Here is a 27,202-nt window from a genome sequence, read left to right on the forward strand (position 1 = left end):
CAACATATTTCTATGTATATATAATTTTAAAGTGGCATAACGCTGTTTCTTTTCTGCACGTTAGCACGCATCATAAATCGTCGGTAACGTTAGCTTATTTTCCGAGTGAAGCGTGCTTAACTCAACGACTTAATGGAACGCGTGAAAGAAATTTGTCCCCGTACTACGAAAAGATCGGAAGTCCGTGCGATGTTTTTTTTTGTCACAGTGGTTACGCGCGAACGCAAAAAAATCTATGTGAGTCATTGCACTCCGGAAGGTAGCGACTACTATTTGTGACAACCCGTTATCGTGATGCACTTCTGTGAAATTCTTTCATTTTCGTCGATTACCGAAGCTGTTGGATTATTAAATATCACTTTATTAAATATAATATAAATTATAATAAATTGGAGCATTTTTTGGAGATTTAATATAATCATTCTTTTTATAGAGTAAATCTTTTTACTTTCAATATTTAAATAATTTAGCTCAATAAAATAGAGAAGATAAAACTGCGAGATTACAAACAGTTTATTTCCTAAGAATTTCTTCAAAATTCTTGTAATTTTTATTTTATATATAGCTTTAAATTTGCCGATTGTGGCAATCTCGTTCGGCTCCTCCAAGATGAGAACTACGTAATCCTAATCGACGTCGACGTAACAATTGAGTTACTTCACTTTTTGCCATAGACACACGTCACTCATTGTTCAATGCCGATTAAATCATCTTCTTGGACATAATCGTTTACGTTATATCTATACGATATCTATACGACATAAAAAAGCATCATAAAACTGGACGATATCAGTTCTTCGAACGACATCGTAAAACGTTGCAAGCCTTCAATGTTCCAAATGTCCTTGCTAAAAGGTGCGGTTCCCAAATCGTCTTATCAGTTATCTTTGTAAAGAAAATCAGATTTGCAATCAACGCGATTTTGACGCAAGACTCTCATTTCTTTTTTTTTTTATTTTACATCTGTCTTAGAATTTATATTTCATAATTTTTAGTTCAAGATTATATTCTCAGCTTAAAATATTTCAGACGTTATTGCTTTATAGATTCGCCTAGCACACAGTACTGTTCCCGTCTTGAATAATTTTGGAAACTTACTCGCTCGATAGATCGTTTAAGCTCGATCTGGTACAAAATATCATCAATTTAACGTTAAATAATATGATTTATTGACGTATATCAAATAGTTATCGAAACGACAATTATAAGACGACTGCTTTTCGAGAAATAAACCGGAATAGATTCCTAAAGGTAACAATCCTCAAAAATAAACAACGGTCGCAAATTCCACATCGAATCAAAACGTTTCTTCTTATGTGCACTGAAATCGAACCCGGTCAAGTTGAAGATTCACGTCCGTTTTTCATCGATCTCTCGGCGACCAATCTCGTCGTACGTGGAATTCTTTTCGCGGAGAACAGTAATCTCTCCGTATAATACAAAGTCGAGAGCTATGTCTCCTCATATCGCGGAATCGCGAGGACCGGCCTCGCGACTCTCGTCCTTGACGAGCGTATTTACTCAAGTTCGTCGGAATTCGCTGAGACGAGGATGTGCGAGAATGCGTGTATGTGGATAAATGACAAGTAAATGACATTTACATAAGGACCGGGCTATTTGTCGCGGCAAACAAACCGCGCGGGTCCTTGCGAAAGTGTCACTCGTCACTATTTACACGCAGACACACCACACTTCTTTTTTTTTCTTTTTCCATCTAGGAGAGAACTTCTTTCCTTTCTAGAGTGCAGGACGCGCGATCGCGGGTGTCCTCGCGGATCCTCGTGGATCCACGTCGGCGACGTCGCGGGGGCCGCGCTTCGGAGAACGGCCTCCCCTCGGAGGCTTTCCCTTGGCCTTCATATACGCACAAGGGTGTACCACATGGTACTCGCGCGCAAAGTACTCACGTTCGTATCCGTCTGTCCGGGATGCGTCCGACCTGCGGGCTAAGTCACGACTGGGCGACGGAGAGGCGCTCAGGGGCTCGCTTCGCCGTAGCTCCCACCTTCTCGCGATGCTCCTCGAGATCGTCGAGGACGACGTAGGCCGCCTGCGACCCCCTACCACGCGTGTGTGCCACACGCGCGGCGCCTTACTCCCCGTCCGGATCTTCTACGTACGGATCTGTGAAAACGTACACCGGCCGCCGCCCGCGGATTATCTTTAGATCGCGGACACGCGAACGACGGACGTGTACCTACATGCGTGCTGAACGCTCTATTTCGACGACGGCTGACGACGGGGGAGGACCTCGTGCCGTCGCGAAAAACGGGGCGAGAGAAAAAAAAGCTTCGAAGCTCTGGGCGTCGCTCGGTTCGAAACTTGAGCAAAGTCAAAGTCACATCGCGATCTCCGAAGTGAGGCCTGTGCGCTTGCGAAGAAACCGTTCTTCGACGATTCCGACAGATCCGCTGAAAAATAGACCAGCGTAAGAAACGCGTATCTCTTTCAGCGAATCGTATAAAAAAGTACCGTATTTTTTTAATGGTACCCTGTTAAATATTAAAGGATGAAATTTAAATCAATACCTTGAGTTGAATAACTTTTTGTTACTTTTAACTACCATGTGTATGTCGCAATTATCATTTGAACACAAAACAGTATTATTTTAACTCCATTGGTTTAGTTAAATTAACGACATTTTGAGTAGGAGTTGTGGTGACCTATAAAAATGGTTAAGTATGACTCAACATGAGTTTGATTTGACGCTACGAATCAAGAGACACGGTAGTGTCTCGCGCCAAGTACACGCGGAGCGAGACCGACCGTGACTCTTTTTAACAGTACACCAAGACTTGCTGCTGTATATTCTGTGACAACTTTGGAATCAATCTTTAAATAAGAGATTTATAAAACGTTATCACACATATCATATCGTGAGTTTTTACCGAGACAAAGTCCGGATAAACCTAATTGAAGAATTATGTTCTTTATTTATATTCGCGCTCGCACTGGATTTAACTCATAACATCTGGCAAAAAAGTAACAGGACAAACATGAGATAATAATGAATAGACTTTATTTTCACTTTTTTATTAATACACTTTAACATATCTTTGTTAACACATCACTATTATTATTATCTTGATTTGCTGGTTTCAATTGTCAAGCGCAAGATAATCATCTTGTGAGTCACTCGTTTGAGGAAGATTGTAGCGGCCACGAGAGTGACATTTGAAACGATCGTTCCGGGATTTGTCTATAAACGGAGTGAGAGTACAATAACGAGAGAGAAGGTTGACGTGGGACCGTCGAAAAACAACAACCTGTCCGTTTTCAATAAGAAAGCGCTAGGAATCAACCGCGCTGATAATTTTGGCATTGGGGTCAACGTATAGCCACCTCACCCGATCTCCTTGAGAGATCAACTCGTGTCACGGTCGGTCCGTTATGACTCGGATGGCGCTCTCAGTTTTTCCTCTCAGCTCGAAATAAACCCATAAGTAACGATAATTCAACCTACCTCTAGGGCCAATCGCCAGTTCGATTCCTCTCGAAATCGAGCGTTGTTAAAGCGTCAAGACTCAAGACGTTGCCTTATCGGGATAATTTTTTCTCGATAATCGACAGAATTGCGTAACGGAGGTCGCGCGTCAATAAATCAAATGTCCACGTGAAATTTGGACGAATTTCTGTGGAAAAATCGTTACGCGCGCTTTGCGTAAGAGATCGGCCGTTATATCTCATCAGTTACAGTCATCGGTCCGTTTCAGTACCATATAAGGAAGAAGTAGGTAAGGGTCCCTCGGCAGCCTTGACTTATATACGGCCGGGTCTCTCCGAGCACTTGCTCGAGTATGCTCGCCCGAGTATATACGCTTTTTAAACACCGATCTCGTCCGAGGTGGTCGATAAATACGACGCGTGCAGGCGCGTCCGCCTGTCGCGCTCGTCGAGGCGACCTAAACGCGGTGCATCGACACATTATTTTAATATATAAACTATATTTAAACTTTCACAGCTATAGGCGTCTTTCACTTAAAAGTAGGTAGGTAGCACCAAGCGATATCTCTTTTCTCGTTTTTGCTATCTATTTAAGCGATAGCTTCGTAAATTCTTTATCCTAAAATAAATACAATGTACGGAAAAAAGCGTCCCAAACCGTTAGTCACAAATTTGTTACGCCGAATTTATTGCTTCCTTGTCAAAGAATCAGTCTATTTATATCTTCTTACATAATGCCTCGAGTTTTAAAACGTTTTTGGAGCTTGTCGTTTTGGAGCCACTGTGTATAAGTGCCACGGTTTGGAGCCACTATAGATTATAAGGCGAAACTAGCGCGAGCAGTTTGAGAAAGTACGCGATTACGGTCCGTTACAAATTAGGAAAACGCGATCGTCGTCTCGCTTGGCACAGAAAAAAAACCGCTTACCTGTTACAATTCTGATAATTACTGATTCTAATGGGAGAATTATTCCTGGACAAAACTAATTAGTCACTTCCCAGATGCATCGCTTAATATCCACGTGTGAAACTCGAAAAGTGGGTCTTTCAGAATTTCCGAAGATACGTTTGACTGAGCGCTGCATAAATAACATAAGCATTGCAGTTATCTAAAATATCTCGAGCGAAGGTAAGCCACTCGGTAAAAATGTTTTAAATACCTCGAGCGTGATTGACCTCTTGCAAATCAACAGCCTCATCGAGATTTGTTTATGGATTAGCGTACGTATATTGCAAAATAACACTTACCGTATGCAGAATATGTTGCAGCCAGCCAGCCAGCAAGATAGAGGCCTAATTCGACCTCACCGACGCGAAGTCTTTATAGGGTAAGTTGAGTCACCGTCTCGTTAGCCCTTGCTTCGTCGTGCTTGGTCAATTTCGCCGACAGCTTCTTCTTCGACGTTGTTACATAGGATTATTCTAATTGAGATAATAGCAATAATGACCCGCGATGAAAATTGAAATTTGTCGGCTTTACACGGAATATTTAATGACGTAGATTATTAATTGCACTATTATCTTTCTGAATAGACATCGATTTTAAGAAGCAAGTTGTGCCGGTGCGTTAGAACGTGAGTTGCATGACATAAATTTTCGTGTTCATGCGTTTCGTTTTAACGTGTCACTTCACATACTCACCTTCTTTTCCGGATAGTGACATTTTCACGTTACAATCTTTCGAGAGTAATCTGCGGCTGAGGATATCCATCGGTAGATACAATACAAATAAATAGCGTAGGATTAGAAATGTTAATAAATAACGCTATATAAATTTATAATATAACAGTATTTTGTGACGGGACAGATTCGGGATTCTTTTGGTGATCGAACGGAGAACATGTGAAATCAATTCCGTTATAAATAAATAGGACGCAACAATAATTTATTCTTCATTATCGTACATCAATACAGGCTGGACCAACGTATCCGCCTAATGAGGTATCGAGACATCGCGATGATGTTCGCAAAAGAAAAAAAAAAGAAATAAAATGCAAGACACCGCGCGCGATTGCGTGGCGTGTAAAGAGTGCTCGATAATAAGCATGTCTGTGATGAATCGAATGATACTTTATCGGAAATCAAAATCGCCGCAGATCTTTCGTTTTCTTAACTCGCTTACGACTAAAAGGATTGACACATCGACGCTTTCGTCAAGAAAGATCATTCCATTTTTCGATGAGGAATATTGTTCTGTTCACAAAGTACGCTAGTGTCGCCGAATATCCTGCCTGATATATCTACGTCTGAGTAAGTGCGCCATTTATATGTAATGTACATATATAAATACATATTTTTCGTATCTCCAAATAATATCTGTGAATATGTACAGAACGAACGTCGAACGCGACACTTGAACGCGACTTCAAGCGTGCCGAGTCCTCACAATATAATATCACCCATATCGCAGAGATTACATTTTAACGATATGTGAAATCGTAACGAGATTCTTTGATATCCCCTATTATCTAATTTTTTATTAATATTTTACTATTATTTATTACTATTAAATTCGCTATATATATAATGCGTACAATTATTGACTTCTACATATTTTACACTCGCCTGTCATGCTGCTAATTGAACAATTAAGGCATCAGCATTGAATTCTTGAAATAACTTTCTAATTTTTATTCCATTTGTGAAGAAGCCTTCACGATATAATTTATAATTTATGTATTATTTTAATAAATATATATAAATATTTAATATTAATATTAATATAATGTACAATAGTATATTCTTTGTCATGTGTCGAATTAGTTTACTTGTTTGCGATTTCATGATTGTCTTCCTAGTCTTTAACTCATTATATTAGAGTATTTCAAATATAATTAACAGTAAATCAGAGGCGAAGAAAAATCATAGAAAGATCAGCATGACGCTATTAAGAAGTCAATAACCATTCTCCGTTTATTTCTCTCGATTATTGCATTATGCCTTAAGCGAGTTCATCTCTTTTTCCTATAATTCAAATCTATTTATTCAAACTATCTCCAAATTATTTTTGAAGATTTATTGCTGCCGCTGTCCTGAATTACATTACATTCGCACGGTCGCTTCTTGTTCCTCGAAAAAAAAAACATCTATTTTTAATACTGTACAAGAAACACGAAAGAACCGTATTCGGTTCCGACGAAAACCCGAATTGGAAAATCGGAACGTGCGAGATCGTAAGTGCGAAAAAGGAATGTTTTCCAAATTGATCTCTTTCGAGAATGTGTTGTTATTAATACCAGATTACCGTTTACGACACTTCGCTAAATTGCAAATGATTTAGGTAAAGTCGAAGCTGCTCAGATTTATGCGAGAATGTGTCTTCCGAGAAAGCATATTTACACATATGGAATGATAACGCGATTATCGCGGCGAATTCGTTAGTTTCATTGGCAGATAAACGCAACGGAAACTTGTGCCTGTTATGACAATTAACTCGTGGGCAATTGAGGCAAGTTTCGCATTAGAATATCTATTCCAGGATCTATTGAGGTAATTGCTGGTTACCGCTAATATCTTTCAGTGCAATTTATATCTCGGCACTCACGATCTCGGTTCGTCCACGTTTCGCGGATAAATAGCTTCCGGAAAACGCGCATCTATACATCAGACGTGTTAATCACGTCTAAATGTATCTAAATGCGCACGCTATCGAATGACACGACTATCTTCAGCAATCATAAGATCCGTGCCCTGATAAAATCGATCTGCGTATAAGTAAAACAACCTCGACAGTTTATGCACACAATTGTACTCGAAAAGTGTAAAAGATCTAAAAGAGAGATTTTTGGGTGGAAGGATCGTTAGAGGATGTTCTCTAAGGTTGAAGGTTGAAGGTTCTCTAAGTTCTCTAAGGTTGAATAAAAATGTGAAAGCAGTCTTCATGAATAGACTTCCGGAAGTGATGCTCGTTGCGTGTACTCGACTTAGCCACATAAGAATTCCTTAAATAGATATGTAAGGCAGCGCACGGTAGCAAAAAAAAATAATAAATAACTTAAAAGTAGCGTACTCGTTGCCGAAAGCAGACCGAGGCGATCGACTCGAAAAACGTGTTTACGATTTTTTCCAGTCGACCGGTTCTCAGAAAAATCCAGAGAATTATTATGAACAAATGTAATTGCCTTAATTTTTATGCATTATTATGAAATTATGTGTGATATACACATATTTCCAGAAACATCTTCTGGACCATTTTTGAAAAATCTAAGATTTCTACTATGTTCATTCATTCATATAATTTATGATATAATTCCACTAAACGATTAATATAAAAATCGACAGTTTCGAATAAATGAAGGTCTTCTCGGGGTTTTCACGTACAATAAATATAACAGAAGACACCGAGAGGAAAATATTTCTTCTCGAGCAAATAATCTACAATGATTCATCATCATTACCCAAGTTTAAAAAATATGATTTGTTTTTCATTTTAATTTTGTACCTTCTGACTGTCTTGTAAAAATTCTAAATGGAATCTAATTGCACTAATTTTTCTCTCGGTATAAAGGGATACATCGGGCGACATCCCATACAGTTCCGAGTACACTTGCTTATTACTATATATTTGGACTTACATTAATAATCCTAATGCCTTTTTCACACTAATTCCAGAGATTTCTAAATGCACCAACTGCCCGTCAGGCCAGTCATGTCCCGTAATCATTTCTGTCTCGCTCTTTTTTCACTTTTTTAACAATTATCCCCGTGTTCGCTTGTCTACAGGTGAGTCTGAAAGGGAGCAAATAAAGAAACCAGGATAAGAAACTCTCGATAAAATAAAACAAAAATAAAGCGTGGGCCGAGGGAGGATCATAAAAATACTACAGATAGTAATTCTTTTAAGACGATCGATTTAATATTTCATAACGATAAAATGTTTCAACAGTTTAGGCTTCTGCGTATCTAGCAGAGAGAGTTATTTTTGTTGATAATGCAATGTTTTTGCAATGGTTTAATGTCGAAAAACATGCGATTTCTTAGCAAAGAAAGAACATCGGTAATGAATATAACGATATGCGAAGGGCCAATATTGTAAATTATTCGACGACGATAACAGCAGCAATCATAAGAATAATAATAATTACTTTATTTAAATAATATCAGTAATAATATATACGTATATTTATATATTGCCGAACATCTCGATCAAGTGACAATTCAATTCGTGACAACACAATTCAACGATCGCTCTGTTACTGAAATTAACTAATTATTATTAAGTAGTAATACCGGGCACAGAGATAGAAATGGACTAGGCATCGTGAATTCGGTCGACAATATACTCCTTCTAACAACATTGACGTCGAAGATTATTTAACAATTAAGAGGGAAAAGCATCGAATATCTCGTTTAAATCTAATGCATGAGGTGTCAAGCTTTAAAGTCTGTACAGCTAGTCCATCGCTATCGATTGCCGTACGCACGTTTCTCAACCCAACCTTTCATCTCAAATTCTCCAAGTATAATACATGCTGTGTACATAACTTTATCTGGATATCTAACGAATGATTTTAGTTCGCAATGCGAACTGGTATCCCGGGGTAAATAATAAAAAAAATAGTAGAAAATACAAGAAACTTATACAAGGAACTACAGTTCCTACGACATTTTGTAGACAATAGAAACCCACAGACATAATAAATTATTATACTACAGAATAATACATTATTTTCGTTCGACAACAAGAGTTTCGTGATGAAAACCAATTGGCTACTTTTTGTAAGTAATTTAGTCGGAAGGAGTAATATTAACCAATTGTGTGTAGAAACATAGAATTAAATTAAATTAAATTATAAAAAGAAATCTTATCAATAATCATTAAATACTACCACGAAGTAAATTCAAGCATATCTATAGAGTTTTATTATAGGAAAGTGATTGAGGAAAGTGGTAGTACTTAATGCTTGATTAAATTTCATTAATATGTTAATAAGTTAATTAAATGTATTACTGCTTTGTGACATAATTCAAGATAATACTAAAAAGTATCTTACTGAAACGATACAACATAACGAACAAATGCAGAAATGGAAGAGAGCGCGTGGATTAATAGATCATGAACAGACACGCGTCTACATCGAATCGTTTGCCTTTTGTCAAATTCTTGGCACATTTGCACAGTTAAAAACATCATGCATGTCTGCAACATAAATTTCTATTTGATTTTGATTCTCAGCGAGATTATCGTTCCTTCACCGATAAAATACATATAATTACAGCGCGCATTATTACGTATTGCACAGGATTATGCGAATTATACATGCGTGCAATGTTAGCCATAACTTTTTTTTTAAGCTGAGTATTTCGTTCATTAATTTTACATTATTATTGTTATTAAATTTACAAAGTACGTTAATATTAAATCACCAACCACAGAATATACAAACATCTTAAATATATAGATCTTTAATTTGTTTCTTGAATTTTGCTTGATTGAAATGCATTAATTGTATTATTGTTATTATACTTATTTACAAAAGAGCAATTAAAACAAACATAATTGTAAATTCCTCGTACATAATTGTTCAAAATATTTCATCTTTATATCACATTATTAAAGACATTATTGAAATATTCAGTTAATGTTCTTATCAATCAATATTGCGTTTTGCATTTAGAATTGTTTTCATCTAATCAGCTTTATGATAAAATTATCGATAATTCATTTTCAACGTCATGTGATTTGGCATAATCCGACCATATTTCAGATCCAAAGTTTTAAAAAGACTTGCTCGATTATGTGCATTTTATATGCTGTAGCGTCATCAGTTTCGCAAAATTTCAGACGGTTGCAAAGAAACAATTTAAATTTATTCTGATGGACTCTGCGTGCGTCATGGTGCCCGACGAATGTTTAATGCCCTTTGCATGTTCCTCATGATCGCGACGTGGTTCACGCTACCGCGCTTCAAGCTCGTCCTGATATGACGATATAACGAAAAGGTTGTGCTTTGCTCCAATTGATGCTGCCCGCCTTCGCTGGTTCGTCTCTGAATGATTCGAACACAGAAAGATACAGCTGTATCACTATCGTCTGCCCACATGTATAACAGTTCTCGAGTTCTCAAATAAGTTTTCAAAAATTTTATGCAATTTTATGCAATAAAATGCAATTAAATCGTATTAAAAATAACATGTAGAGATAATATCTTCGATCATTATTAGGAGTGATTTTTGTTGGAATCATTAAAAAAAAACTAAGATTTACATATAGTACAGTTTGAGATACACGCACATTACTACTTTTGTGATTGTATCTGCTTGATGTATAAAGCACGTAAAATCGCAAAAAGTGGTAATTGTATAAGTGTGCATTGGGGGGTCAATTAGGAGACGAGCCATAACCATAAGTCGCCAATAACGGCAAAAATATTGATATATCATAATCTTGCTATGGAAATAAAAATTAAGTGGGCATAAACTCTCAAACACTTTTATTATTGTCGTAAATTATGAGAAACGGCCCATAATGTACGAATGTAACAGAAGACTGAATCGGAAGGTAAGAGGAATGTAACGCAATATCATGCATATATTATGGCGTGTTAACTGGGCACAATTGGGTAGGCTTGGACAATTACGGATAATAATAACAAAGAGACTGCTAAACCTGTAACTTGACAAAGCACATTGATCTGTTTTGAATAATATGGTTGAAAAGTTACAGATGTTATTTCACGAGCGGCATCAATGTCAGTTTTGTGTAAGCACACACGAAACACACAGAGAAACATCTGCGTCCAACACAGGGCGCTTTGAAAGCGGGAAAGATTTATATTAATCGAGAAGGAACGTGCACACACATCACGATATACTTGAGCAATCGCTGAAAATCACATTAAAATGAAAAACTTTAAAGCGGAAAACAATTTCCTCTATCAATTTTTTTTTTACAAAAGAGAGAAAATATGGACATATATATACATTATGTTAGGACAATATCTCAGTTTCATAAGCGACACAGCAACCTTTTTCGCGCACGCATTGCATACTCTTACGATGATTCTCATCCTCCCTGAATTTTCCGCGCGATTTAATAAGAATTACTTATACTTTGCGCCAACGTCAATCCCTATTCCAATATTTAAATTCCCGAGGATATGTTAAAAAAATATCACACTTTCGAAATTGCCAACGCTGTTAGTGTTACGTTCGCGCGAGGATCGGGATCCTAACAATTATTAGCAATACCCGCGAAGGGGTATTGATTTAACAAAGCTACCTGTGTGTCATGAAGCTATCTCGGCAGTAAAATCTGCATCCACGGTAAAACTTTAATAACTCTCGTGGATTCTCCGTCGATTCTCGACTTCGCTCGGTAAGGTGCAGTCGAGTTAGACCATAAAAATATCTGCAACACTAATACTCTCATTCGTCGTTGTACGCGTTCTGCTAAAAGACACAAATGAAAATTTCTCTCGCATTGCGGGAATGCGTCTCGAGGTCCCTCGGCAAAAATCCGGTTGAATGCTTCTTCAATTGGATAATACATCGTGGAAACACGTGACGGAATGTGCCGATGTACGAAATAAAAGGTAGGATACGTTAATAAAACGATGTCTCGAGATGATACTTTTAAAGATCCGTTACCGAGATGCGGTGAGATTTTACCGCCAATCATAAATGTGTTACACCGACATGTTCAGAAGCGTTTTATAATAATAATACGTTATAATTGAACAACATTCTGGCGTCTTCAAAACGTTCGCGATAAATCTCACGTACTATTATAGCAACGCGATTACATATCTGAATGCTCTGCTACTACGAAGTATTGTACGTACACGGCACTATAAGTCCTTCTTTCTTTCCTCGCCAAAATCGCATTGCGTCATATTATTTTATATTATACAGCATCGGCAAGAGGCAACATTTTCTTTTCCGTATATTCCGATTCTGATGAACGTCGGATACGTTGCGGAAAATTTTCAAGTAAGTCTACCTTTATTGCAGATTTAATCTATCTTCTACTGCGAATTCGCTATGTCTCTACAGTATTCGACACTTCTGTTAAATAGAATATGTATCTTTCTCTCGATCCTTCTCTCCCTCATCAGAAGATATCGTTTATTATCGTCTGTAATGTACTTTTACATTTTTTTAATTTCGAAATGTACACATTTTGTTAATTTCTATCCACAACTTTGATGTTTATCAGATAAACATATGTATAATTTTATCTATGCGTCGAAAAATGTTTCGGGAACATTATCGTGCTATGAAAAAATTTAAAAAACTGTTACGTGGGAATAAATTTGACGTTAGGCGCTTTTGAGAAAGAGAAAACAGAGAAGGGATGATGTTTTGCAAAATATTAAATATTCTTTCGTTTGAATCATCCTCTGATATGTTGCGGTCGATACGACCGTTGAAATGCGCCGAGCATATTACAAGGGTATAACATCATACCCGCGGCGAAGATTTGACATATAAAAAATATGTGTCTCTTGTTTTCTCAGGCTGTTTTTAGCACGATCCGAGGCTCATCAGAATTCAGGAGGGAACAACTCGATACGTGTTACCTTTGCGAGTATACACAAGCACGTTGTATTTATAATATGTATACACGGTACACGCACACGGTTTATTGAGCGCGCGTATATGTATGTATTAGGTACATACAGAGACAGACAGAACGTGAGACACATATAGATACATAACACTAACTATATACCTCGCAATAAAACGAAAAATCGCGCGGGCCTTCTGCTAGCCGAACTATGCGCAAGCACACTTTATTTACAAAGCTCCCCCGTTCGCCGTGCGTCAATTACACGTCGACGACACCTGTCCCGTGTTCGCACGGCCCCTCGGCGTTAATGGAACCTACGGTATTAGTTTAGTCGACGGCGACGACTCGATTAGGAAAAAGAATTATGTGTGGACAGTGAGAACGCGTGAAAACGTCCGGAAGTAGACAAAATGCCATTTTTTGACAGCGTTTCATCCCTTAAGAAGGGATGTCGCCAACTCGCTACACAATCCTTGACACAATTCTCGTGATTATCTCTAAAATTCTTTTTCGACGCATTTACATTTATGTGTGTTCTATTGCCTTCTTATTTTCCTATGTTTCAAAATAAGCTTTCAGCTTTGAAAGATTATAAAAATATTTCATCTTTCTGACGTTGATTTTTGTAAAAATTAAAAAAAAGGTATACAAAAATACACGAGAGAAAATTATAATTATATTTAATTATATTTTAAATCTACATGAAATGTCTTTGAAGACATGTATTGCCCGCTGTGTCTCATTAGGCCAATTTTTGAAATTTTGTTGATGAATAAAGGAACAGAATAAAATAGACACATATATTAAGAATTGAAATAGGTCGATACAACGTCAAAAGAATTGAAAACGCCATTTTCAGTCCTTTTTGAAAATAAGAAAATGACATCTCTCTCTGTGAAAATTTTCGCATTGGAAAAATGGCATTTCGTTCACTTCTTAAATTGATTTGGAACAATGTCAAAAGCTTTATCGAGTACTGTAGGCCGACGAGTATCACGTTCTTGTTAAATACGTAACCATAATGATATTGACTCTCCTATACCCAGGAAGATTTAAGGATGCCCATATAAGGATATCGAAAGTGCTCCCTTATCATAGCGCGAGAAGCACACTCGAGATAATCGCCCACATGTTTATGTATACAGATATACATGTCGATAAATTAATGCTAGAAGTCGCGGATCGAGACGAATGTCTCTACCGAACGCACGTTAATGAAAAATCGCGTTAAGTACAGACGTTTCGTGACGAAACGTTTCATAGAGTGAATGAAACATGAACGCGCCATCAAAATGGAATGGTCCTTGCAATCTCGATTCAAAAACAGATCATATATTCGCCTCGATCCTCGATGAAGCTATTCGTATCATCTTCCATTTTTAACCCTTAAGTAGTCTTGCGATCAAGTGGCTTTTAAGATTAAAATAAAAAAAGGTAAGTATTCTTACATAAATTCTAATTTGCAAATTGTTTTGCGAGCCACTCTCTACTCAAGGTAAAGAATGATTTAAGGTAGAGAGTGCAAGTATGATTAACTAACAAGCGGGAAGTTACAACAAGGAGAATTAAGAGGAGTAGAAAAATCCGATAGAGACAGCGATGACAGAAGAGGGTGGGACGCGAAGAGAATAAAAGATCAGATTTCTAACGAATAAGGTGCTACATGTCCGGCGAGAAAAAATTCAAATACCAACACCGATACCACCGACACCAGCAGTAGCGAAAATTAAACGCGATTAAAAGCCTGAATTACACCGGTCATAGTAAGCAACCTACTCCAACGCGACCAATCAAGGGTTAAATCGTACTTCGCTACCCGCATTCACACGCTCATTCTCTCTTTTTTTTCTCTCTCTCTCTCTCTCTCTCTCATTTTCTCGAAGATTTGTCGCTACGGCGGTGCAGATCACCCACAGAGCACGTTGCGCACGAGGTGACGGAGATTATTGGAGAAGGACGAGAGTCGTGCATTCACTCGCGCTGCAGTATCTCCTGATTCAGGAAAATAGACAAAGCGTTCAGACAGTCTGACTCTCTCGCATGGAGCGTTCCAAAGCGGCCGTTCGTTTCTGTCAGTGAATGAATTTAATGAGAGCTGAGACAGATCTGTGTTCTCAAAAGTAAAGGAGAGCAGCCGTCTTTCCTCTCTTTCTCTCAGAATTGATGAATACTTTTGAACTATTCTGGCTACCGACGAAGCTAGACGATTATGCGAGATACTTCGCTTCCTTCGCGATCTCCAAGCGAATCTACAATATTCTCCTGTTATTTAAAATAAAGTTACGTCAGAATTGTATTTAACATTTAAACCAATATATTCGACGTGATTCTTCGGGAAGCGAAAACGCGTGTCGCGCAACGTAAATCATGCTGACGTGTATGCTTCACGCGCATATTTTTGCGTTTCGTCAGTCCTGATAAAGCGTTTGTTTACTTTTCAATAAAAACGCGCGGCACGGCGTAAGAGAGAATACGCATCGTCGACGCGTTTGTCACGCGAGCAATCTCCGCGTGAAACATCTTGGATAATATCGACAGTCGTTTTCGAACGCGTGTTTCTATTCTCATTTTTAGAAGTGAAATTCGCTTAGGACGCTCCATGCGGATCGTGATTAATCGATTCATCCTGGAAAATCCTGCAATACTTGAGGGAGCGTTAAAGGAGGCTTGAAGACGACGCAATTACCGTTCGATAGGCTTTTATGTGACACGTCACCGTCTATATTTAATAGTTACAGTAATCCTCGGGTCACTCGGGGGGGAACACGTTTAAATAATTCGATCAATCGACCACTGACGATAACAACTTACCATCTCGTATAAACCGTCTGTTCATGGAAATATACAACGGCGGCAATGGACAATCATGATATCATTATTATTATTATAACAGCGAAATAAAAGACACATGTACTATCACTGGTAATAAAATTATAAATTAAATAAAATTGCCTTGTAAGTAAAAATTTAAAAAGGGATATTCTTTCAAAATTAATATTTTTATTCAAAGACTCAATTTCGTAATCCGCGTTGTTGGTTTTATGAATGTATATTTAAATGTAAAAGGATGCATATATAAATTTATATGATGTCAGCATGATTCTCCATTGCTTCAGCTGTAATTTCTTGTGTCCGATCGGTCAATGAAATGAATTGAGACTTACCATCTCAGTCGTGAGACTCGCTAGGGCCTCCTCCACAGTGGCCGCGATCCTTCCACCGTCATCCTGACGTTGATTACCCTTGATTGGCGTCGTCGGGCAACCTAAAATTATCGTTAATCGTCATCGTGCAAAAAATAAATCGTTGGTCCTCGCAGATTACCATTAACGGAAGGTAAGAGGTATTCCCGAGCGATAGTGCGATCTCCAAATTAGCTCTATATTCGGAAAAAAGCGGTCGCAATTGTGAGAGATTAAGAAATCTTCAGATATATATTTATCGCAGTGCGAAATGTTACACGACAGCATATGCGTATAGCATCTGTATAAATGTTTTGTATAAATAATTTTAAACGGAAAGTGATTCAAGTCTGTGCCTCTTTCTCCAGGTTTTTCTAATCTTTGAGCGAAACATGAAACCTTGTGCATTCGAGAAATTGTGTTGTTTACGCATGAGAAGAAGCGTGTAATTTAGTTACTTGCGTGAGCCAACAGTAGAGAAATATAAAAAAATATAGACAAAGGTCGAAACTTATCTGCCAGCGGTCTTAAACAATTCTTAAAACTCAGAAAACGTATACAGATGAAAATAGAAAAATAAAATCAACATATAGACAGGATTCGATGAAGAATAATCAAAGAGTGAAGTTTCGCGTTTTCCTTTATTGTCCCTTTCATAACTGTCAGGTATTTTAACAAAGCTTCATTTAAATTAGCTAGACAGGGCTAGACAGAACAATGTTGATTGATTATAGCTGTTCTATTCGACTCCGCGCTTCGATATAATTAATTCTGTCATAACTGGTGCACGAAATAGTATATGCAAAGCGACTACCGGAGAATTACAATTTCGCGCAAAATGCATCGAATTGTATGTGTGGTCGTTTTCACGGCAATTGCCGTAAACGATATCTAAATGATATCTAAAACGGTTTCTGCTTAGAATCAGAATCGATTCTTAGATTGAAAATAGTTTTGTCACATGTCATTTGATTAATAGCACAATCGACTATACACACAACAATAACATTAGTTATAATAACATTAAAGTTATATATGTTTGCCTTTTAATTGTCACATTCATACATTTTGTATGCGTAATATTTCAAGACAATTAAATCATAAATTTTTAATTTAAAAAAAATCTTCTTTGCTCTCAAAAAAGGTTATAACAATAAATAAAGATCATAATAAAAAATCAACAAAGATAAAATTCTTTTTACATTAAAAAATTTTTTGCCGAATTGACATTTTGTGGAATATAATAATCTAATAATTGCCTGTGATATATAGTTTGAAAATTGATGAAAAAATGTACGTGTACACAATATATTTGAAGAATAATGTTTAATGTTAGAAAGATTAAAGTTTTTTATAAACTGAATATTCAATTATACAAACTATTCAAGGTTCAACAGTTCTACGATGTTAACAATTAATGAGATACAAAAACCTATCGCCAACATGATTGTCGATATTATTAACTCGATTGTCGATATGACTAACTCTGTTACCTCATTCGATCTATATCGAACAAAAATAAAAAATACTCATAAAAAAGCTTGGAATTTATAGAATCAGCCTGGTATAGTTCTGGAAAAGTATAATAAGTCGACTTTCTAATATATATTCTCCTCGTAAGAAGGTAACAATCTAGAAAATAATTAAAAAAATCTAGAAGATCTATGTTACTCGGCAATTAAACAACGATCAACGGCGAGAATCACGGTCTATGACGTCTATATACGTTTGTTTTCGCACGAGCGTCTCCTCGTTGGAGCGTTCAGAGGAGATAGAAGAAAGGGGGAGGTATCAGCAGGAGAAGCCGAGAAGTCCTCGTGGCAGTATCCTTCAGGAGCCATAGTAGATGTTGAGCGCGTAGAGCAACTTACCTATGTCGCCGCTGCTGGAGCTCTCGGTGAAGGACGGTGTGCCCTCGGTCCACGTGGGCGTCGAGCCCTCGGCACTTCCGGCCGGTGGGGTCCACGTGAGACCGCCGCCACCTCGGCTGCTGCTGCCGCCGCTCTCGACGCTCAGCGACGACCTGGTTTCCCTACCGCCGCTGCCGCTGCCGCTACCGCTACTCTCCAAATGCACGTCCGATATGCTGAGGATAAATTCGTTCGAATGACGTTTAACGCCGACAAACTGAGGGGATCGAGTAATCATGTGTGATTAAATTAAAATCAAATACTAACATTCTCCTTTTCCTGAGGTTGCCGTGATAAAGCAAAGAAAAGAATGTTTTCGTTTAGATGCGTGCGAAGTGCGAAGACAAGCGTAAAATATATCTCAAGCTAAATATATGTAACATCAAAAAAAATGTTCAAGCGGTGTAAGGACGTATCTCTCTGTGTACGTGTCTTATCCAATTGCATATCTGGTCAAACAGTAACATCTATTTCTAAAAGCTGTATGCTTTACTAAAAATTTCGCAATTATTATTCTACATTTTTATTGGCGAATTTTCTTGTATCAATGTAAATATACAAAATAATGATAAATATTCTTCTGTTGATTTTGTTACTGGTTGAGGATTGAGTTACTTTAAAATTGTCAATGATTAAGCGATTAGCAAAAGAATGTACTCACCTTACAGTGTCGTGATACGTCTTGGTGAGGGTAACGTGATGAACAACCTTATTTTGTTTGGAATGAGCAGAGGAGAGACTGCTCGCGAGGATGGTGGTCGCGCCGCCTTGCTGAAGGTGACCACCGGAAGCCAGGGTTTGGTCGTTCGAGCGGACTGCATCGTCAAAGGGCGGGGGCGGGGTGGAGCAGGTGGAAGGAAGGGTGCCACCTACAAAAAGCGCGCTACAATTAGCCCTAATTAATACCACGGGCATCAAAGGCTAGGGGTAAATAGTAGGCAGAGGATGGATGAGAGAGATTCGTTTACACTAATAATCACACTCATATATGATGTTACGAAGACGACACATGTGTTTACAGAAAATTACGATTTACTTCTCAAATAGTGACAGTATAGTATTCTAGAATAAATATAGTTTTTATCAAAGACTTTTTGAAATTTGGATATAGAGTTAAAAAATTTGGAAACGTTTCTTATAAGACGGTATTTACCACTGTATCAAGTTGCATACGTTAATTTATTGATAACTTGATTTATTATTGTAAAAAAATTCGCGATTTTATCGATACAAGATGATTTAAAGTTTAATATCTATCACTTGTTGATTTTATATATTTGCGCAGATTCAAAAATTAAATCGATAAAAGCTCTAAACTATTTTATATGTGAATCTAATTGTACTGCACATGGGAATTTTTAACGTGTACATTTAAAATATATTTTAATTATATTAAAATAATTTATATTATTACAATAATGACATATATCTCTTCTAATTCTGTAAAAAATCAATTTTTCTGTCCGTCTATATGTACATACATGGTTAATGAAGGTTAGAATAAACAATTATTGATATTTATAAAAAGGAAGATAATTATGTGAAGTTTCCAAGCGCGATTGTGTACGCAGCGAGAAAACTACGCAGAGCAAAATTACATTTCCAACATTTTTAAGAAGGCAAGCTAGCGATAATTTGGCAAACCAAATTTTATGCCGCGATAATATTGTATTATTTACTAAAATTATTGCATTTTTAAAAATGCTGGAAATGTCAATAAAGCATCTATATTCAAAATTGATAGAAACAACTTTGAACGAGTATTATATTATTCACTAATATATGTCTACGTAAGTGCAACAGCAAATAAATTATTTAGTTAAAATATGTACGATAGGTTCAGTTTTATACGATACGATTGCTATACCATTAACGTATTCGTATGAATATCCTCTTGTGTTGCGAGATAAATTACTACTAATTCATTAACAAAGCTTCAGATTGACTCGATATACGATTAATGTAGCACAGTACGCGACTAGGAGATAAATAAACGCAATTGATTAAGTGGACGGATATCGGATTATACAAAGTAAATTAGCAACAAAAGAGAGATTGTTCGGAAAATAATAACACGATACAAACAAAATTTCATTTCACGTGAAACACGTTGCGTTTATTCACTCACTGAGGGCAATGAAATTCTATGCATGCAGTTGCTATAATAAGACTCGAACGCTACTTAAGCTAACAGGGACATCAATTACACAACGTAACGATCGATAACTTTACACAATAAGCAGGGAAAACTCGAGAACGATTTTTGCTATACATAAACGATATACCTCGTCGATGTCTTAAATCGACTGACATTGAAACGTCGCAGATGTGGGAAAGATCATCAGGAAGATATTAGTTCAACACAGATTATTCTCTCCGGTCTATTAATAATGACAATCGCACATTTAACAGTAAACATATCATTTTACGATAATTTTAGTGATTACCGAAAATACTGTTATCACGATCTGTGATATGAGATCGGGTGATGATGCGCAGAAAATAATAAATTATAAAAAACGCGTGCTTGTCATGCAGCAATAATAGAAAGAGGTCAAAAAACATTTTATGTGATAAGCATTCAGCCGAGAAACATGAAAGCTGTAGTTCTTCACTTCTTCCTTAAAAGGCTGGAAGCTGCGATTCTTTTTTATAAGATTGCAAGATTGCATTTAAGAGATTGGAAAAAGATCTGATATACTATCGTTTACGCAATTGAAAATCGTATCAACTCGATGATATCAAAACTCTCATCGTTATAAATATCTTTTTAGATCGCCTTCTCTTTCTTGTTTATATATATTGATGACTAAGTTTCGTATAATAATCTAAAATTAACCAAGAAACTTCATGTAAACGATCGCGTCTTTCGATAAGTATGTAAGAAAGAAACATTCGGCTTCAGCATTCCAAATTCTCGATTAAACGATAAATCATCGCAGTGGACGCTCGAAAACGATTTAAATTTTTGCCTCTCGTATTCAGCACCGATATTTAATAATCCCGCTTTCAACGCGACTTCCTTCTTCTCCCGATTTAGTCCAATTTCATTGACCGACAATGTAAACGATTGTTTAACGGCGCTAATTTCCTTTCCGTAATTCAAGTAATCCAAATGTGTATCTTCTCGTCGAGCATTCTTCGTTTCGTCTCTCCCTTTAGTCTTAATCTTCTCGAAGGTCTTCACTTTTTTGGAAACGGAAGATTTTATAACATCGCTATTCCTATGTCGAATATCGTCAAAACTAGAAGGTATACATTCTTCTCTCTTGGTTATGTTCAGCAACTTATCTCGATTCGCATCTTTCAGATCATTCTTCCTAATATCGTCGAATAAAGATCCTTCTTCGTGAAAAGTAGAACTTCCATCGCAGCTCTTAAAGTCAGGTTTCGAAGACTTATATCTGTTTAATCTTTCATTAGTATGTCGATCAAATTTACTCATTCTTTTGCGGACTATCGTATCTTCCGTGTATTCATCTTCAGCACCGTAACTGTTTGGAGAGATTCCTTTGAATCCGCCTCTGTTATTTCCTTCATCATCTATATTCTTAGAGATTTTCTTCTCTTTATAAAGACAGCTATTATCTCTGCCAGAAGAACAATTCTGTTTCATTTCATCATATCTGATTGCTGATTGCTTCTTTCCGCTTGTAAAATCAGTGTCATTCTTAATACTTTTCTCCTGAATCTGATAATTACCATTCTTATTTCTTAGAGAATTCATTTTCAAAGACAATTTTTCACCTTCTCTCTTCGTATTAGTTTTCTCATTTTCGAATACATATCCATTAAAAGTTCCCTCAACAGATGTTCGTTTCTTTGACGGTTTCGGCGCAAGTCGCTTCTTTCTCCTAGATTTTTCTCGAATCTTCTGCAGCAAAATGCTGTCTTTTTTGATCGATGTAAATTTTAAGATCTTTTGCCTAGCCCATTCTTCAGCAGGTTTATCCTCCGCGCGAGATGTGCCTGTATGATACGGTCTCGCATCTTCCACTGGCTTACAACGGTTCGACATTGTTGTGATCGTTAAAATAGACGTTTCAAGGTCCTTTCGCTTCCTCTTTACCATTTCATAATACGTCTCAGAGTGTTTCTTGTCCTTTCTCGACATTTTGTAATTCATCAGATCAGCTCGAGAGCCTGGATTCAAAAAGTACGTAAACTTCGCCAGATGATCCATCTTGGTGTCATTTCTCCTCTCTTTGTCCCTCTTCGGAACTTTACCATTATCAGTTTCGGTAATTCGATTGGAATTTTCCGAGCGATCGGATCGGCGAATTCCTCTATCTGGTCTGAGGGGGTGCAAACTAGTCTTAATAAAGTAAGCGTCCTCAACCTTCTCCACGCTGACAAACTCTTCCTCGTCCTCGTCGAGTTCTTGGGTACGCCAATGCTGAATCGAGCCCATCTGCCGAACCCGCTCGGCTTCTCGGTCGAAACGGCCGCGATGCGTGACGCGATAAGTGTCGGATGTCGATGTACGGGCATGCAATGCATTCGAGGTCGCGGAGGTAGCTTTAGTAGAAGTAGCAGCAGTGATAGTAGAGGCCACAGTTTTAGCGGTGGTGATAGAAGTAGAGATGGAGGAATGGTCAGGTAGGAGCGAGTGGTGCAGGTCGCACGAACTGTCATGCAAGCGGTATCTCGTGATTATGGCTGCTTCATCACCTCGGCTGGAGGAAGACACCGACGACGTCGTCGAGGCGGCGGTGCCGGCCGCCCGGTGATCCTCGGAGGATCTGCCGGTCCTCGAGGCGCCCGTGCCCCGCGGCGGCACCGGCGGTGGGACTTTGCCGGACGGTACCAGGTTCGGGTTCGGCGGACTGGCCGCGCTTCTACCCTTCAGCACGGCCGGATAGCTTGCGACCTTGACCGTTGGTGCGGTCCCGGGCGGATGCTCGTGATGCGGACCTTGACCGGCGGCTAAGGTCAACGGGGGCGGGCTCAGCGGACCGGCAGCAAGGTTAACCGGGGTGGAGGTGGCGATCGGCACCGAAGCCGCCGCGTTCGCCGCGCTGATCGCAGGATCGGGCGGGCTAACTGCTGCGTAGTCATTCGAGGTCGTTCGAGGCCATCCAAGGGTTCAACGGCGGAAGTCGCGGGTGCAGCGGCGCGGGATAGGAAGACAGACAGAGAGAGAGAGAGAGAGAGGCGAAAAGAGAGAAACAGAGAAGCCGGATGAGAGAGAGAAGTCGAATGATCGGAGAACCGTGCAACGTTGATTCTTCTCTGGTTGGTTCACTTTACAAAAGTGGTTTGCGCGCGCGAGTGCAACCACAAACATTTTTTAAATCCCATAATTTATTATAATACGTATATACATTTGTATTTGTAATTACTTTAATTAAAGGTAGGTTCGTGACTAGTGCGACACGTAAAGATTATTTCGCTATAACTATTACATAACAAATCCCTTGCGCAACATTCTTGAGTCACAAAAAGTAGAATTTACGTTGCACAGTCCGTTTTAAAAATTCTAATTAAAGCGATAAATGATACATGATTGATAATTTATAATAAATATTGTCGTAACACGGAGTCGGAGTAACACGGATTAAATTATTTTCAACTTAATAACTTTCATCTTTAATTTTAGATAGACTCAATATGTTACAAAAAACAATTTATACACGGCTCCCAAAAATTTTTCTCACAGCCATTGCTTTTACTTCTTGAATGAGGAAAGTACGTCATGTTTTCTGAGTGTAACACTATTTCGAAAGATAACGGTACATTTTCGCGATATCACGACGCAATTTTGAGAATAGTTTCATGGCAATGAATAACTGTACGTTACGAGAGTAAGTGATCGTATGAGACTCACCGGCCTTCGTAGGTGACGTAGCATGCATTGCCGAACCTCCAGTCGCCGCCACCGCTAAACCACCATATAACACCATGTACCAATTACCGTACTGCGGTATACGTGTCTAGCTCTTAATCGGACAGAGAAACTCACCACGGATTTCGAGGATGTCCGAAAACGCGAAAGCCATTCAGTGCCGAAAGCGCGTTACAAGCACAAGACGATCTCGTATTCGGCATCACGAAATCTCTTTGTCGTAGGGTTTGAAACCGATTTGTGACAGCAATGACAGAATTATCGATGCTACGCAGATAATGCTACGCGAGAATATGCTCTTTGTTCTTTCCGATCCCGCAGATTATTCCCGCCAAATAAAATTGCAGGAGTCATTCTCGCGGGATCAAACGACTCGTCTGCGATTATCATTCAAACCCTGCTTCATCGTCAAATATGCTACGTTCCTTCAAGCGTTTCATTCGCAGCGAAGCACGATAAAAAAAAAAGCGAACCCCGCCGAAATCGCCTGGTATCAGTTTCTCTGTCGTATCTCGTCGGCCGAAAGAGTCCCGAAATAAAAACCGAGGATTCGAGTAAGGAACGTTCGTGTGACAGGATAACAGAACGATTGACGAACATTCACGATGTAAAGCTGTACACAATAGGACGGTGAACGGAAATACAAGGACAAATGAAGTCTTGAAAAAGGATTGAGGTGCAGAAGTGTTTATCAATGGAATCACTTTTTGCCAGGTAAAATATAAAAAATTTAACATGATATAAATCACCAGCGATTTCCCGCTTTCTCTCTGTTATATACAATATACAATTTTGCATTTAATATTTACAACGATTTTACCATTTCGTTCGTCACTGACTTGTGACTCGAGTCCGTGGGAGATGTACAGACTTACATTTCTGATGATTAAAATTCTCTAAACTTTCGGTTCACCAGTAAGAAAGAAATGTGAGATTGAATATCGTTTTTCTTTACAACGTGCGCCTTTACGGTGCGGATTAAGATCTACTAAACAATTAGAGATTATAATAGATGTACATACGCTTCTCATATGTGTAGTGGAGTATCCACAGGGAGCCAACGTGGAACAAGGGACTGGGAGATCGGATAGGATCGGACGGAACTTCACCTAGAACTCTCCACGTCTTCGCATATCGGTATTGTCGTGAATGCTTTAGAAGCGGGTAACGTGGGAATGCCGCAACTAAGTTTATTGCATTGATCGCTGTGCCTGGCTACGGTGAAATCCAGCGCAAAGCCAATGATAGAACCGTGAAAGAAACGATTTTATCGAAATCATCGGCACGATTTTCGGAATTCACGTTTCTAACGTCCAGGCCGCGCCAAATTCGCGGTACGCTTGAAATCGGACGTTATTTTAATCAATTCTTTCGGCACGATTTATTATCTTAGACGCGCTGAAGATAAACATTAAAAACGTGAAAATAACTATTTTACAGTCGGTTACCGATGACGTTCCGAAAACCGATCAATTTCTCGCGTGAACAAGCGTAAAAAACTTTTAAATGACAGAAAGTTGGAAAAAAAATCGTTTGAGTTTGAAAGAAATGCATTTGACTCACCGGTTGAATCGAAGTCACCCTCCAACGGCCTCAGTGGTCTGCTTATACTTTTCCTCTTCGACGGGGAATGTTTCAAGGCTGCAACATAAAACCACCGATGCCATAATTTCTTGCTCGAGCTGTGCGAACTTAACATCAAGTTATTTTTAAAAACCGCTGTCAAAATTACGCGTTAAGTACGCTTATCAAAAGGGCTCAAAACGCTACAATAGCCATTAGTACCGTGGCAAGGGTCGAAGGGCATATTATTGGCTTCTTCTCGTTAATACTGTTTTAGTTTGCAGAAATTATCATGGAAGTTATTATCCAATTGTTAGTAAAATATCGTAAATTGAGTTGTTTAATTTTTACCATAATTATGCATGTAAAATACTTTCTGCTTTTTGGTGCATCGCGATATAATTACGGTAAGTTTTAAAGACAATTATGAAAAGATATGAAATTTTCTTAGCTCTATAAAACTAAAATTGTAATCTATCTTAATACGTAATTTATCTTAACCCTTAAATGACCAGTGGGGTCCAACGGACCCCAGACCCTTTAGAATGAAATGTTTTCAAATGTTCTTGCCAAAAATGGAGCTCATGCTCCCATTGATGATAGTTGAGTGATTGACCTACCCGTGTGTACACTTAGCAGTACTCAGTTTACTTAATTTTTTATACTATGTCGAAATTGAAATTTGAACAATATTAGCATTTTATACTCTTCTCTAGACCTTGAACAACATTGAAAAAAATTGTCATAACTAAAGATAAAAAAATCAATGAGTAAGGAGACATTTTTCATGCTGGGGTCTTTTAGACCCCTCAGTGAACTTACGAGATTCTTGAGAGGTGTGGCATTTAAGGGTTAATCATCCTAAATAAACGCGTTTACGCGTTACATAATTTATCTATTTATTAATCTAATCAAGTAACAGATAAAGTTTTATATATCGCGATAATTTGTTTTATCCATAATTTTAATTTTGGACATTTAAATTTTCTGCTTGAATGACAAATCTCACTATAGCACTAGACTTGCCATGGCCATGTATAAATATAGTTCTTTTCTCAGTCTATGATTATACTATTCTACTGTCTGTTAACAAACTCTAAACTATGCTATACGTACTTATTGTGTAAAATTAGTATAATTAAAATACTTATATTTTAATTAAATTATACTTATAATTTAATTATACTAATCGCAGGCATAGAATATCTAAAACATATATTGTGAATAAACGAGAATATAGTCAAGCGGACAACATCTATTGGCCTCGCTTGCTTTTAAGCTTTTCTTTGTGATTAGCAATTGTCACTTGTATACGTACTACGTTTTAATCCATGCCTACGAAGTTAATCACACAGAAAAAAATATGTACGTACATGAGAGAACTGTGCTGGAGTTTGCAGAAATACATTTTATGCATACGTAACAACTAGATCTCATTGTAAATTGCGCAGACGTCCATTAATCTATCGGTCCGTGCTGTGATTATAGGGTATGTCTAGGCTAAACTAATTGCTGCACGATACCGAATGTGACAAGGAAATTTCAGGATTGTAGAGTTTGTAGAGAAAGAAATTGAGTGGAAGCACGTTGAGTAAAATACAATTATCGAAATCTTGGTTAATCTTTTTGCGAGATGCTGTGGAAAAATATAATGTAGGGAAAGTATCTATAACTAGTATCGCGGTTATTCTTGGATATATTGAAAGACGAATGACCTAGATTTATAAAAAAAAATTCTTAGACTGTG

General features: G+C 37.9%; 2 protein-coding genes across 16 annotated transcripts in view; both read right to left on the reverse strand.

The window, feature by feature from the left end:
- The window catches only part of Tm1 (tropomyosin 1), a 46,691-nt gene extending 44,608 nt beyond the window's left edge, over window positions 1-2,083 (reverse strand). For 3 of the 7 annotated variants that reach the window (XM_071797705.1, XM_071797706.1, XM_071797712.1), the window contains exon 1: window positions 1,908-2,065. The gene's annotated coding sequence lies outside the window, so the exon portion shown is untranslated. Of the gene's footprint in view, window positions 1-1,907 lie in introns of all 7 variants that reach the window. The other 4 variants (XM_071797707.1, XM_071797708.1, XM_071797711.1 and 1 more) reach the window with 3 other exon arrangements.
- A 3,225-nt stretch (window positions 2,084-5,308) lies between these two features.
- Window positions 5,309-27,202, reverse strand: part of Pip5k59b (Phosphatidylinositol 4-phosphate 5-kinase 59B) — a 35,618-nt gene continuing 13,724 nt past the window's right edge. For 2 of the 9 annotated variants that reach the window (XM_071797682.1, XM_071797680.1), the window contains 7 exons: window positions 25,456-25,533; window positions 23,875-23,928; window positions 22,719-23,093; window positions 18,709-18,916; window positions 18,009-18,223; window positions 16,120-16,220; window positions 5,309-10,433 (listed from right to left, as the gene is read on the reverse strand). In XM_071797682.1, coding sequence (XP_071653783.1) covers window positions 10,278-10,433; window positions 16,120-16,220; window positions 18,009-18,223; window positions 18,709-18,916; window positions 22,719-23,093; window positions 23,875-23,928; window positions 25,456-25,533 — 1,187 coding nt within the window. In that variant the 3' untranslated portion in view covers window positions 5,309-10,277. Of the gene's footprint in view, window positions 10,434-13,008; window positions 15,025-16,119; window positions 16,221-18,008; window positions 18,224-18,708; window positions 18,917-22,718; window positions 23,094-23,874; window positions 23,929-25,455; window positions 25,534-27,202 lie in introns of those variants that run through there. The other 7 variants (XM_071797688.1, XM_071797689.1, XM_071797686.1 and 4 more) reach the window with 6 other exon arrangements.

The sequence above is a fragment of the Temnothorax longispinosus genome, chromosome 2 (genome assembly GCF_030848805.1).
Source record: "Temnothorax longispinosus isolate EJ_2023e chromosome 2, Tlon_JGU_v1, whole genome shotgun sequence".
Taxonomy (NCBI): Eukaryota; Metazoa; Arthropoda; class Insecta; order Hymenoptera; family Formicidae; genus Temnothorax; species Temnothorax longispinosus.